General features: G+C 38.0%; 1 protein-coding gene across 6 annotated transcripts in view; it reads left to right on the top strand.

Moving 5' to 3' along the window:
* The first annotated feature begins 683 nt into the window (after positions 1-683).
* Positions 684-15018, top strand: part of PAH1 (Lipin family protein) — a 35530-nt gene continuing 21195 nt past the window's right edge. The window contains exons 1-7 of one of the 6 annotated variants that reach the window (XR_016061128.1): positions 684-2923; positions 3159-3757; positions 3893-3966; positions 13129-13213; positions 13985-14069; positions 14714-14800; positions 14930-15002. Coding sequence is in view for 2 of the 6 variants with exons in the window: in XM_006850592.4 (XP_006850655.1) it covers positions 1450-2923; positions 3159-3757; positions 3893-3966; positions 13129-13213; positions 14714-14800; positions 14930-15002 (2392 nt within the window). In the remaining 4 variants the exon portion in view is untranslated. Of the gene's footprint in view, positions 2948-3116; positions 3758-3892; positions 3967-13128; positions 13214-13984; positions 14070-14713; positions 14801-14929; positions 15016-15018 lie in introns of those variants that run through there. The other 5 variants (XR_016061129.1, XM_006850592.4, XR_016061127.1 and 2 more) reach the window with 5 other exon arrangements.

Here is a 15018-nt window from a genome sequence, read left to right as displayed (position 1 = left end):
TTTTGGTAATAACACAAACTATAACGAATATTTATGTAATTTTTCCTAAAAAATATTACTAAGGAAAATTGTTTCATGTGGGCTAGACCGCATTTCTACAATATGCGGTCCAAAGGTATAAAGCATTCATCCTAAAGATGGATGCAAATAGGTGGTCCATCTAATGACAATTGTAACTAATGGTCCAAATGTTTTTTTAATATAATTATTATTTTTAGTTTTCAATTTTTTTTTCCTGATATTCATGATCTTCATGTTAAACACTATATATTCTCTAAAAACTAGGATCAAATTATATTTAACAATATATTTATTGCCAAGCCGTAATTCTACAATATAAAAGTTGGCCACATACAAACCGTGTTCTATTATTAAATATAATAAATAAGATAAAATTTTTCTTATTATAAGTTTCTTATAAATAAATGGGATTCTATACAATGAGACTATTTACCTTTATTACAAGGTGGTCGCAATTTCTTACAACTATTTGATGTGAATTTGCTAGCTTGGATATGTCACAAAGTTTAAAAAATATTATTTTAAATTTGAGCTTGGTCAATAGAATAATTACGACCATAAAATTTCACATCCAATGGTCAAAATTAATGAGACGACATGTAAATAGTCTCATTCTATACTTTTCCGAAATAAATAACATCCTCCGCGGCGTTCCTCGCCATCGTCGGCCCCACAACACATAAAAAAATATTTATTACGGTCCTCCACACCCCACCCCCTCTCTCTCTCTCGATCGAAATTGAATCCCTCGCCAAATCACCATCCCTCCGCTCTCTTGTTTGTTCCCCATTTCATTCAATATTTCGAATTCTCCTGTTTCCCCACCGTTCCCTCCTCCACCATCATCTCTTTGTTCCACCCCAAACAACGCCTCTCTGCGACGAAACAGATTTGAGTTCACCCAGCTGTGCATTTTTCATGTTCCATGAGGTCCCTCTCCTTTTCCCATTCTCGAATTAGGGTTTCCAATCTTCTGCAAACTCTGAATCCGCATTGTTCATTTCTCTCTGGCTCAGAATCCGCTGCATTTCGGGGATTACAATTCCTACTTCTTGGTTAAATCCGTGTTCGAAAAATTCTGGAGTCTTTACCATTACTGCTGTTATCTTTTCAGAGGATTACTGGAATCTTGGCGGCTTCAAGAATGTTGCTTCTTCAGCATCAAAAGAATGGCTCTCGATTTAGGCTCCAAGAATTCTAAGATCTCAACAATGTTTTGCCATCTTTAATGGTGGGTGGACTCTTTTCGGACTCTAGGCCTCCGGTTCCGAGACAAGATCAAGAAGGAGCCTGTTATTGATTCACTTCTTTTTGCCTAGCATTTTGAGTACCTTAGGTCCATTTTCTTATTCAAATTCAGTTTCCTCTCTCTCTCTCTCTCTCATATGTTTCCTGCAACTGCTGTGTTTTGGGACTCTGGGCAGGGAAATGAACGTTGTGGGGAGAGTTGGGAGCATTGTGCGCCAGGGAATCTACACTTTTGCTGCCCCAATCCAACCCTTTGGGGGTGCAGTGGACATTATAGTTGTGGAGAGAGAGGATGGCACCTACAGGAGTACCCCGTGGTACGTTCGTTTCGGCAAGTTTCAGGGCGTCCTCAAGGGCGCTGAGAAGATTGTGCATTTCTTGGTTAATGATGTGGAGGCTGGGTTTCATATGTATTTAGACAGCACTGGAGAGGCATATTTTGTTAGAGAGGTTGAGGCCCATGAAGATTATCAAGCTTCTACATCCATGGATGGGGAAGACCAAACACCGATTGAGAAAACCAGTGGTTCAGAAGATGCTGGTGTTTGTGATACTCCTTGTTTGAATGGCTTGCCAGGGGATGATGATGCAGAATTTCCCCAGGATAGATACCTGGAAATGAGTGGCAATGGATACCCAACAAAGGTTCAGGCATCTGAGTCAATGAGTTCTTCCTTTTCAGTGGAATACATGGACAGTTTTCAATATGATAGTCAAGCCCAGGCGGATGATGCTGCGAATTCTGAGCCTTCGGATTCAGAAGAGGTGGTGTTAATGAGCGGAGATGGTCGTGTCATGACTGCACCTATCACTTCTAGCGATTACTCAGACAGCGTGTCTATAGAGTCTCCCCAGTTTTGCCTGGTATCAGATGAAGAAGTTCAGATGGAATATGCACAGGTTAACAGCTTCAATAGATACAATGCAGATTTAGGCTCAGGAAATGGTGAAGAAGCTTCCAATTCCTTGACTTCTAAAAGAGAATTATCGCAGAGAACTGCTTCAGCTGATTCAACCACTTTGGGAATAATCTTTGGCAGTTTGTCCGAGGAAGAGGGTTCTCGGGACGTCCATGGTGATGGTTTTCCCAGTTCTTCAACAAAAGTCTGGGGGGCCCCTGAAGAAACCCAAGAGCTGGATCTTGAGGAGACTCAAAATTGTGATGATACAGCTCCTTGTATTGAATATGACAGATTTGGGAATCCTGGTGATGGGGATCTCCTTTCGGGTTTAAATAAGGAAGACATCTTTAAGAGCTGCCTCACGCTACCTGAATTAGCTTTACACACCAATGAAGAGGAGATGGAATTTCAAAGTCCTGGCAATCAGAATAAAGAGGTGGCAGCAACCATTAAAGATGATCGTCCTATATTGGAGAATGACAACCGTGAAATTCTACTCTCAGCTTCCGATTCACAATGCATTGATGATGGGGCCACTGCTGTGAATGTGGAAGTAGAAGTCTCCTCAAAGAAAGTAACAATCTGTGAAAGAGCAAATTTGGAGGTATCGTCGGTTTCCATGGATGGGGATGTTACTAAGGAGGAAGGGCTTACCATGGTTTCAAAACCTCAAGAAGTAGAGGGTGGTAGTGGAGGAGAATGCGGTGACAAACTAGAGCCTCTGCAAGCAGAAGCTGAGAGCTCCAGTACAGGTATGAGGTTTTCAACCTGCATGGGTAAGGATCTCCACACATTTATGCCACTAGATATAAGAGGTTTTTTCCTTTCGATTTCAAAATTAAAGTGAATCAAATTTTCTGGTGCTCTGCATCCTTTGTTATGTTTGGGATATTGTTCTATGTAATTGAACAGTTTTTTTGTGTCCTCAAACTTTTTCTTTATCAGGTGTTGATGAATCTTCTAAACTGAGGCAATGATGGTTTGCAGGTTTTGAAATTTCCCTTTGTGGACACTTACTTCATGCCGGAATGGGAATCAGTTCTGCTGCTCAAGCTTTTGATGTTCACAGGGTTACAGAGGAGCAATTCAGGCTCTCAGGAGCTTCTTTCGTCAAGAATGAAAATCTTGTAATCAGGGTAAACGGGAGATATCTACCATGGGATAAAGCTGCCCCAATTATTCTTGGAATGGTTGCATTTGGTTTAGAGTTCTCAGAGGAGCCGACGGATGCGATATCTGTTAAAGAAAATGAGGCGCCAAGTATGAAAGGAGACACTCCTCGGGCCTCTTCTGTTCCTTCAGGACGTAGATGGAGTCTATGGTCATTTTCTTTTAGAAGAGCAAAGTCTCTAGAGCAGGTTACTAGCCCTTCCACTGAAGACGCATCAGTTCCGGATGCTGAGTCTTCTCTGCACAGTACTCATGAGGAACAAATTTTAATGCCTAATGTCGACCAAGTCACTCCTCATAAACAAATTCTGCGAACCAATACCCCAACTTCAGAACAGATTGCATCCCTGAATCTCAAAGAGGGTCAAAATCGTATCACCTTCAGCTTTTCTACAAGGGTTCTTGGAAAGCAACAGGTCTGATATCTTCCCACTCATGCTATTGTTGAACTTAATAGATATTTAATGTGATGGGAATAATTTTAAAGCTGACCTTTCTGAAAGAATTTGAAATTTTACTGTTCTCCCTGCTGGATATATTTCCTTCTACAGGTTGATGCACATATTTTCTTGTGGAAGTGGAATGCAAGAATTGTCATATCTGATGTAGATGGAACAATCACCAGGTAATTGCTGGCTTATTTTTTTTTCTTTTTTTGTTTGTATGATCAAGACTTTATGGCTGTGCCCTACCTATGTGGAGAAAAAGGTTACAACTGACAATAAAGAAATACTTTCTGATTCATTAGATATAAAAAAAGATGTAGTTTAGATTCTTTTGAGGATGATTATCTTGCGTGCAGCACAAGGAATGATCATAACAATTTTTGGTAATGCTAGATTCTCCTTTCAATTTTTACCCAAAGAGATTCTCCTTTCAATTTTTACCCAAAGAGATTCTCCTTTCAATTCCCTCAGGGACTTTGGAACTAAGTCCACTGAATCATCATGTGTCCCCCATGTTTATGCTCATGCTCGCAATAATGATCTGATGTTTGACCAAGAAGTGAATCGTTATCACCATATATGGAGCACCATAGTATCACTAGAGGTTGTGATCAAGATACTAATAGAAAAAATATTAGGGTTTGCAAGGTCCAAAACCCCTGGAACAAAATTTCTGCATATAAATATTTTATAGAAGGGACTTGTGGAAAAAGGCACTAACAACAGTAAACAATCAAAGTTCATTTTCAACTCCCCATTCCCAAGACTGCTTTTAAATGTGACTTTAAACTCTAAAACCCCTAAAAGTGCTGATGCAATCCTATTTTTTGTGCCATCCATCCCCTTCTAGTGTCTACCATCCATTCATATAACAATTCTACTAATTAAAGTTCTTTAAACATACCAATAATGAAAACAAAATAGTAGCCAAAAGAGCTGTAAAATGGGGCTTTCCCAAAACCCATACCCCTGCCCAAAAATAAACTTAAGCATGTAGATGTCTCTTGATCCCCTCAAATCTAGTCCTCATCTTTAGTCATCTTGTGCTTGAATGGGTTTGTTGGATGCTTGGCGTAGTATACAGCGACCTTCAAAAACTTGAGATGTACAAATTATCTATCAAGTTGGTCTTAAGATATCTGGAGGAAAAAGATGTGGAAATATGTGGACTCCATGGTTGGGAAGCTTTGGTTGTAATATGGATTTGAGCTTCCGAATAATATCATATGTGAAAGCCCTCATATGGAGAATGAGAAAGAGGTAGAAGAATAGTGATGGCTTCAATGCTTTAGCAGAAGTTGTGACAAGGTGGGCCCACCCTCTAGGCAATGCATGAAAAAGGGGGACATACCCTATAGAAGATGTACGAGGGAAAAGGGTGAACCCATGTCTTTCCCCATTAAATTAGGGTTACGAATTTGATATTTAGTTGGTTTTTACCTTTTTTTATCTATATTTCGATGTTTAAAAAAAATGGATCAGTGACCTGGATCAGCCACCCCAAAAACCATGTCGGATGGGTGGATCGGCGATTTGGATCGGAGAATCTGCCGAATGGGCTGGTCTCAGCCAAAAATATTTCAAAAAATCATTGTAATTTCTCAAAAATCTAGCTTTTTAGGTTTCTAAAAAAAATAGGGGAAATTGTATTATGGTTGTTCATTATTGTATCAAAAGTATGTAAATATGGAGAATCTGTATTATGTTGAGTGTTTGTTGTCTATTAAGTTCATTTTGTAGTCAAAATGAAATTTAAAATGCAACTCATAACAATAAAATGAATCTTTCTAACTCAATTTATTTATTTATTTTGTTAACAGTTTTGATTTAAAAAAAACATTATGGAACAAATTTAGTGGACTAGGCTGTTGGTAGAGAGATATAGAGAGAGAGAAAGAGAAATTTAGTGGAATTGATTGTTTGTATAGAGAGATGGATGCCAAGGAGAGATAGAGAGATGCCAAGAGGGGAGAGAGAGAGGTGGACTAGGCTCTTGTGATATGAACTTACTTCATTCTAGTTTTGTAATCGAAAGATTAGATCTTTAGGAAAGCCTAAGGTTGCTCTGATTTGAAGCCAAGAAAGAGAGCATGTATGCTTATGACCAATATATATGTGTTTGAGAACAATGTTTTAAAATGCAGGATGCAGCTGAAAGCGATGGGGGGGGGGTCGATGTGGCGATGTGGCTCGATGCTGGTGCATCGCGGCTATGCGGTCGATAAATATAAAAAAATTCTAAAAAATCTTAAAAAGTAGATTAATACATAGAAAAAAATATGGAGGTGATATATGTGATAGTAGGTATTTAGTTTATTCATTAACTCCAACAGTATTACTTGTCGGAGATTATGTATCTACCATCCCCTGATAGAAACTAGAAACTTGAAACTAACTTCATAAAATATTCAACAATCAACAACCATAAGCACAAATTTGCAGCTACAAACTTTAAAGTTACAAAATACTACAAATTAAAAGTCCATGAAGATTAAAGAGTTTTAAAGTCAAGCTCAAGAAGAGTCAATACAATTTGTCGATTTCTTCACGGCCTTTGAAACCCTCGATTTATTGTCACGAGTTTGCTTAAACTTCCTGAAATCAACACCCAAAAGGTACAAATCAATAACCAAGTTCAACAAATTCACAAATCGAAAAACTTCAACGAAAAAACTTTCCGCCCAAATTTTTATTTTGATCCAATCGATCACAAAAAAACCACGAATGTGACTGAAAATTGTTGATTGGGGGGTTTAATACCCCCCAAACCCTTTCCTCCAAATATCGAAGGTCAGAAAGACCATTCTACCCATCCCCGCGGGGTATTATTTTGAAAAACAATTGCAGAAAATTATTCGGCCTGATGTGGTGTATGCGCTATGCGACTCTGATGCGGCGTATCTCTCCAAACCGCATGTGGTCAATTTTGATGCGGTGCCCAGCGCATAGCGCCTGATGCGGCCGCATTTTAAAACATTGTTTGAGAATAAATACTTAGGTCTTATTTAGTTGGTTGTGTGAGGCCATATTGGGATGACTGGTTCCTTGTCTTTGGGGAGTATTCCTCTCAAACAGGGGCTCCTTTTTCCTTTCACATCCCATGCTCTCACCTACCTTTCATCATTCTTTCATCTCTAGTCCAACATTCCCCATCATCCTCCCCCACCCACCCCAAAGCCTTCTTTTTTCTTCTCCTTCTTTAGTTTTTCAACCCCTAGCCCCACTCATCTTCCTTTCTCTCCCATCTCATCATCAATTTAGAACCTTAATGATATTCATCAACCTCATTGCTTATCTTCCTAGCCTACACATCCTACCCCATTCCTGCATACTGATCCTGTGTCATCACACCTTAAAGGCCTGTTTGGATGTGCAAGACACTCCCTATAGGCCCTAATTCAGTTATCCAACTTGCTTATATGTTGTTTGTGTGTCAACAAGGACCTTTTAGATAAGCTCTTACTGTGTTTCCCATGTAAACCTATACAACCACAAGAAGGTATTATTTTTATACTAAATAACAACACTTTTATTTTCAAAATTATTAAATATCAAACACAATGGGTACATAATGATAGAAGGAACCCTTTGTATAAATGATGGGTAGAGGTCATAGATACGTTCATAGGATTAAGATATCAGAAGTAAAAGAAGTTTTAAAGAGGATGAAGATAAGAAAGACTTTAGGACCAAATGTTATTCCGATAGAGGTTTGGAAGTGCATGGGGAAGATTGGCATTGACTGGCTGACCAAGCTGTTCAACAAGGTTTTGAGAACAAAAAAAATGGCAAACGAATGGAGGAATAGTACTAATGGTACCTATTTACAAGAACAACAGAGATATGCATAATTGTGGACTATCGAGGAATCAAATTTATGAGCCACACTATGAAGTTGTGGGAGAGAGTAATTGAGCAACGACTAAGGCATGAAACGAGTGCATCAGAAAACCAATTTAGTTTTATGCTAGGGAGGTTAATATCAGAGGCTATTTTCCTACTTAAGCAACTGATTGAGAAGTTTAAGACTAAGGGAATGACCTCCATATGGTCTTTATTGATCTAAAGAAAGCTTATGATAAAATACCCAAAGATTTGTTTTAGTGGGTGTTGGAAAAGAAAGAAGTTTCAAGACATGACATCGACTTGGTGAGAGATATGTACGAGAGAGTGCTAACTAGTGTACGAATAATTAGTGGAAATACGAGTGGGTTTTTAATGACAATAGGTCTACATTAGGGGTCGGCATTGAGTCCATACCTCTGGGTCTTAGTTATTGACGACTTAACTAGGCACTTTCAAGATGAGGTACCATGGTGCATGTTGTTTGTGAATGATATAGTTTTGATCGATGAGACCCGAAATGATGTCAACATAAAGTTAGAACTTAGGAGGTATGCTTTAGAATCTAAAGGTTTTAAAATTAGCCGGACTAAGACAAAAGATATGTGATACAAATTTAGTAATAATAGGAGTAGAGATGAGGAAGTAGTCAAGATTGATGGCCAAGAAATACCAAAAGAGTGCGCTTTGATATCTTGGGTCGATAATCCAAAAAAATGGAGAGATTGAGGAAGGTGTTGTACATATAATTAGAGCTGGGTGGGCGAAGTGGAGATGTGCAACTGGAGTTTTATTTGATTGCCGCATACCAATGAAGCTGAAGGGCAAGTTCTATAGGACTACTGTGAGATCAACTTTACTTTATGGGATGAAATATTGGGTGGTTAAGAAACAACATACCCATTAAATGACATAGATGAGATAAGGATGTTGAGATGGATGAGTGGAAAGTTGAGGGAGAGAGTAATTGAGCAACGACTAAGGCATGAAATAAGTGCATCAGAAAACCAATTCAGTTTTATGTCAGGGAGTTTAATATCTGAGGCTATTTTCCTACTTAAGCAACTGATTGAGAAGTTTAAGACGAAGGGAATGACCTCCACATGGTCTTTATTGATCTAGAGAAAGCTTATTATAGAGTACCCAAAGATTTGATTTGGTGGGTGTTGGAAAAGAAAGAAGTCTTAAGACATTACATCGACTTGGTGAGAGATATGTATGAGAGAGTATTAACTAGTGTATGAACAATTAGTGGAAATACGAGTGGATTTTCAGTGGCAATAGGTCTACATCAAGGATCAACATTGAGTCCATACCTCAGTGTCTTAGTTATTGACGACTTAACTAGGCACTTTCAAGATGAGGTACCATGGTGCATGGTGTTCATGGATGATATAATTTTGATCGATGAGACTCGAAATGACGTCAAGACAAAGTTAGAACTTAGGTGGTGTGCTCTAGAATCTAAAGGTTTTAAAATTAGCCAGACTAAGACAAAATATATATAATGTAAATTTAGTAATAATAGGAGTATAGATGAGGAAGTAGTCAAGATTAACGACCAAAAAATACAAAAAAGAATGCACTTTTGATATCTTGGGTCGATAATCTAGGAAAATAGAGAGATTGAGGAAGATGTCGGACGTATATAATTAGAGCTAGGTGGGCGAAGTGGAGATGTGGAACTGAAGTTTTATTTGATTGCCGCATACCAATGAAGCTGAAGGGCAAGGTCTATAGGACAACTGTGAGACCAGCTTTACTTTATGGGACGAAATGTTGGACGGTCAAGAAACAACATACCCTTTAAATGGCGTGGCTGAGATAAGGATGTTGAGATGGATGAGTGGAAAGACAAGAATCTAAATGAACACATTCGAGAGAATTTAACTATGACACCAATAGGTGATAAGATGAGAGCAAGTAGACTTAGGTGGGCTGGCCATATGTGGCACATGCCCAATACAATACCTGTTAGGAGGTGTGAGTTAGTTAAAATGGAAAGCTCAAAAAGACCAAGGGGTAGGCCCAAAAGAACATGGTTGGAAGTAGTGAGGAAAGATATGAGAACTTAAGGCCTCACTGAGTGTATGATCCTTAATATAGTAGAATGACGAACCCAAATTCGTGTAGGCGACCCCAATTAGTTGGGAAAAGGCTTCGATGATGATGATGAAACAACAACACTATATTTTTTGGAGGAGGCAAAAAAAAAGGAACCTTTTGCTGAACAAAAGAAAAGTTCTCTCTTTCTCTCTCACCCTTTATCTCTCACTAACTTTCATGGCTTGGAGAGAAATAATGGTTGAGGGGAGAGAATGGGAAATCAGCAGTAATGGGTAGTGTGAGAATCGGATGAGAGAGAAACATCTGCCGACATAATGCCTTCTTCTCCATTGAAGAAGCCTTCTCGTTCAGATTCTCGACCTCGCCTTTGCCTTCTCATATAGGAGGAAACCATAACATTGGTGAGGTTTCACAGCAACTAGAAAGTCTATCTTATCTCTCTAACTTTGTTCTCTTTTTAAAACTAGCTGATTTGAGGCAGGATATGCAAAGCCGCACAATGCAGCTTGCTTTAGTTGCTGTAAACTTTGTATTTCGTTGAAGAGAGAGCTCTGCAATAGCTTTCTCTCTCAAAACCTCTTAAAGTGAGAGCCAATATCTCATGGTAATCTACTCTCACTCTATGTAAAGCCCTTGGTAACAAACTGGTTTTGTGCCTATCAATGGTATCATTTGGATGAATTTTAAACTTATGCACCATCTACATCCTGTGACCCTTTTCTTTAGGCAAAGGAACAAGATCATAGTTATTGGGAAAGGGAGTGACAAGAGTTCTAGGATTGGGAGCGAGGTAGGCTCGAAGATCTGAGGTTGGAGGAACGATGTTCGTACATGGTCAGGTAAAGGGATCGAGATCCTTGACTTTTAAGGAACGTGTTCCATATTTGCGCAGGAGCAAATTCTTTCCTAAATGGGATCGCTTTCTGCCATGATAAGGATCGAGGTTCCCGAAGTTCACTTATGAATACTATTGTAATTTAGGCGCGAATTCCATTTATGTTTAACCGTTTTCAAATTCAAATACCCAATATTCATGTAAACAAATTCGTGTCATTGAAATTCTCTTTAACATTTTGTTGTCATTGGATGATGATCTCACACATAGTGATAATAGAAATCCAATATGGTGATGTAATATCCAAGTCCTCGATCTCATGTTAATATTGAGAATGGAGGGTGATAAAAACAATTACTTGAATCACTGTAAAAAAATAATCATGTGGGTCCATTGCAAAAATTGAACACCTAGCTACATTGCTCTACCCACAATGCAACCATCCTAATTTTTGGCACCGATCAGTTGGATTGGGCGACTCCTACTCGAATATCAATTGGTGATTAATATAAGTTGTGATAGATTGTTTCCAAAAAGGAAATGTTGCTAAGCGCTCATTTGTGAAGTAAGGAAAAGAAAAGACATTGCCATATATAATTCCCAATAGCTCTCCGTTTTCAAAGTTTGCTAGGGGCTCAAAGACATATACATGAGAGAGACCTCACATTTCCACACATACATGTTGTTCCATAACCCACAAGGCAATCCCATGTGTGGCTCGATTTGGTTTATCAATACTCATGTGATAGAAGTCCTTCGGGAGGTAGACAAAACCTAATGAACTAACTCTAAGGATGTTAAGCGTATTGACATTCCTCAGTAGAACCATAACGTGACTAACTTTTCTGTCTCCTTTCATCTTCTTGCTTTTCTCTCATTGTCCTCTCTTTTGTTTCCTTTCTTTTGAACTAGACATAAATTACGTTTCATGAGGTGCATAAAGTTGTAAATTCTAAAATATGTAGGAAATCATGGCATTCGGAAAGTTTGTAGGTCATAAAAAATTGAAGGTTCACAATCCATTGTATATGAACCAAAAAATGTGTCGGTGAAACTTGCTCCCAAAGTAGAGGATACTCCACAATCCATTGTATATGAATCAAAACATGTGTCAGTGAAACTTGCTCCCAAAGTAGAGGATACTCGATTTCAAGTTGGTGGACTTGCGGTTCTATTTACTCATGGAACCATGATTTTTGGCATAGGGATCTGGATCCTATTAGTTGGGATAGAATTTCCCTATTTCCTGGATCGAGAACCCAAATATCGAGGAATCGCACGAAATCGAGATCTCGTCTCTCGGAGCACGGGATTGAGCTTCCAGAGAGGAAGTGACCCTCTTCTTAGAAGATCCCGATAACTATGAACAAGATCACATGATTTGGGTATTCCGAGCACCTTTTTCCCATCATTCTGGATGATTAACTAACTTTTGAAACGTTTTGGTTTTGAAATATAGTCCAATGACAAAAGAAAAAGTCAATGTTACAAAAATATGGCTGAATAGAAAATAATTTTTTTTTGTTTTTTTTTTTTAAATTGGAGGATGATTTATCCTTTCTCTTTTCACAAAGAGATAGATTAATTAGAATATGAGAGAGACATACGTGGTTCTTGAGCCTATACGTAAGAGTCATCAAGAGAAGACATTTGATCTTGTGGATCTGCATGTTGTTGATGAGTAGGCTATGCTTTTGTCTTGAGTAAATTTGAAGGAGTAGGTGGACCTTTCTATGTGGCAACAAACTTGCTGCATATGGAGCATCAGAGATTGATGAAATGGTATGATCCTTCCAAATGTATCAGAAGATTGGTCGGGAACCTTAGAGAAATAAAACTCTTGTTCAAAGACTATAACATCTCGTGAAATGTACTGCTCTCTTTCTAGGATCAACATTTTTTGGAGGGAGAATATTCTGGGGAACTACACTTGATAGATTTAGATTCATCTTATCTCAAGTAGATTTTGGCAGATGGATACAACATACACACTGCTCCAGCTATGTTAGTGTGGTCAATTTTTCCATGGGTGCAATGTGACGTAAACTAGGGGTGCGTAACCTATTGGTTATAAATGATGCAAAATATACGATGCACAACACAACACCAAATCTTTATTACAAGAGATTGCTTTCCTTGAGCTTACTTCACTTGATGTTTAGGGATATTCCTCTGCTTTCCCTACAATTGTAGTTCCTAAAATAGTTTTCATTATCTTAAGTGTCCTATTTGAGAGCAGTGTGGAATCTATTTCTTTTGGCTATCTTATTCTACCAGTGAATTTCTTTATTTGGCTGAGTAATGTTGGTTGCGAAATGAATACGGATTGTTGTCATGTTATGTCTGGTGTGAGTGGTCCTGTTAGCCTGATGAGGATATGAGCCTGCTGAAAAATTAAAGCTCAGAGAGGTCAATTATGGGCGTCAATAACCTTTTTGTATTAGTTCTAGTGGCAATAGCCTTTTGTATTAATTCTAGTGGAAGTAACATGAGCATTTATGAATATTTTGGCCTTCTAGAGGTGTACTTCAGGAGTTTATTCGCATGTAGGAGGCAATAAAATGTTCTACTGCTTCACTTTATTGTTTATATGCAGATCTGATGTCCTTGGCCAGGTCATGCCATTAGTTGGAAGAGATTGGACACAGTGCGGAGTGGCCCGGCTTTTTTCTGCCATACAGGTGCTTCGTCTATCTTTTGACTTCTCTGTGTTAAAATAATAGTCTTGCTGCTTGTTGGTTGTGGCCTTAGATTTTTGTTATGCCTGGATTGCTTTCAACATGTGAAGTTAAATTTGGCAACATGAGATTTCAGATTATTTCTGGCTTATTATGAAGCCCTACTCTAATTTTGTATTGAGCCATGTTACTGCTTGCCATACTTTGCTTTGATCAATCTGTGTAGTTGTTGAACCTGGTATTGAAGTCTTTGGCATTTCCTTGCTTATCCCTGTTGTGAAAATCTTGGTCATTCTTGGATCATTTGTCCAAATAAAATCTGGTTTATCTATGGATGACAGATCCAAATCCTGCATGGTAGTTACAGATAGTTGCTTTTTATATTGTGGCTATTATGCATTAACCATGTAATGTTCATCAGATAGATGGTTGCATTGGCTGAACTTTAAACCCTTGCAAACTGCTCTTTCTGGACATGTCAGCTTCTATATTGTTTTCTACATTTATATTAGAAGTTCATTAGTGAGTGAATAAATAGACTAATTGTGATATCTCTATAATTCATTCGTCTACATAAGACATGCCTTCTGCTATAAAGTTTGCTCACCTAAAAGGCACATAAGTAGTTCCATTATGACATTTAAATCTGAAAACAAATTCTGCTGGGAAATCCCTATCAGCACAAATAATAAATTCTTTTTTGATAAGCAACAATATTGTAATGTATCGAGGAAATTAAAATTTCTAAAATTGATGTGCATCTGTTTTGGACAGAAATTTTGGGAAATGCTTGCCAATATTTCTAACTGTATCTCATCATTTGATGTCCTGGCTTTTTGAGATGCCTTGTCCCGTAAAAGTAAGTCATATTTGATTCGTTTCTCTTTGGGCTATTTGTTCTTTTCATGATTAATAGATGGAAAATTATTTCATGCGGGCTGGACCGCATTTCTACATATGCGGTCTAGAAAGTGTAAAGCATCCATCTTTAGTAGGTGTTCCATATAAAAACAATGGAAACTAACGATCCAAATGTTTTCTCACTATAATTATTATTTTTATTTTTAAAAATTTATTTATTTTTTTATATTCATGATCTCCATGTTAGAGATTACACGTCCTTAAAAATTAGGTCTTAAAATCCATCTCAAAAAAAGATTTATTAAGAGGCTTGCATTTCTACGTATGCGGGCTTGGCCTCATAGAAACCGGGTCCTTAATGGATTTGCAGCAACTAAAATATAAAGCTTACTTTGCAAGAATAGCTACTTGGCTGAAGGGATGTGCTGTGATCATCACCAACCAAAATATTCTTTGTATATATGTATATATACACACGTGTGTATGTAAATCCATTAGTGAGTGAATAAAATTATTAACGGTATTATGTCTAAAATTCTTGTTGTCTATATAAGACATGCCTTCTGCTATAAATTTTGGGCCCACTTGGGAAAGCAGACAAGTAGTGTCATAATGACATCTATCGGAAAACAAATCCTGCAGGAGAATGGTTATCAACTAATGTTTCTGAGTGCCCGTGCAATTTCTCAGGCACATGTGACCAGACATTTTCTCCGCAACCTTAAGCAGGTATGGGTCTTGATTTCTTAAATTTTCTTCTTATTCTAAAACTTTTTGGATCATATTGAATGATATATTCATAATAAATATTGTGAAATTGTTTTTTATAAGATTTTCTTAGCTCGTTATCCTTGACAGGATGGGAAAGTCTTGCCTAGTGGACCTATGGTCATTTCGCCTGATGGATTATTACCCTCCTTGTATCGGGAAGGTAACATGCACAAGTA

Source organism: Amborella trichopoda, chromosome 8 (assembly GCF_054954075.1).
Source record: "Amborella trichopoda isolate Santa Cruz 75 chromosome 8, AtrichopodaSantaCruz75HAP2 v2.0, whole genome shotgun sequence".
NCBI classification, from domain to species: domain Eukaryota; kingdom Viridiplantae; phylum Streptophyta; class Magnoliopsida; order Amborellales; family Amborellaceae; genus Amborella; species Amborella trichopoda.
The sequence above is the reverse complement of the archived record's forward strand: the minus strand, read 5'-3'. Positions and strand labels throughout refer to the sequence as shown.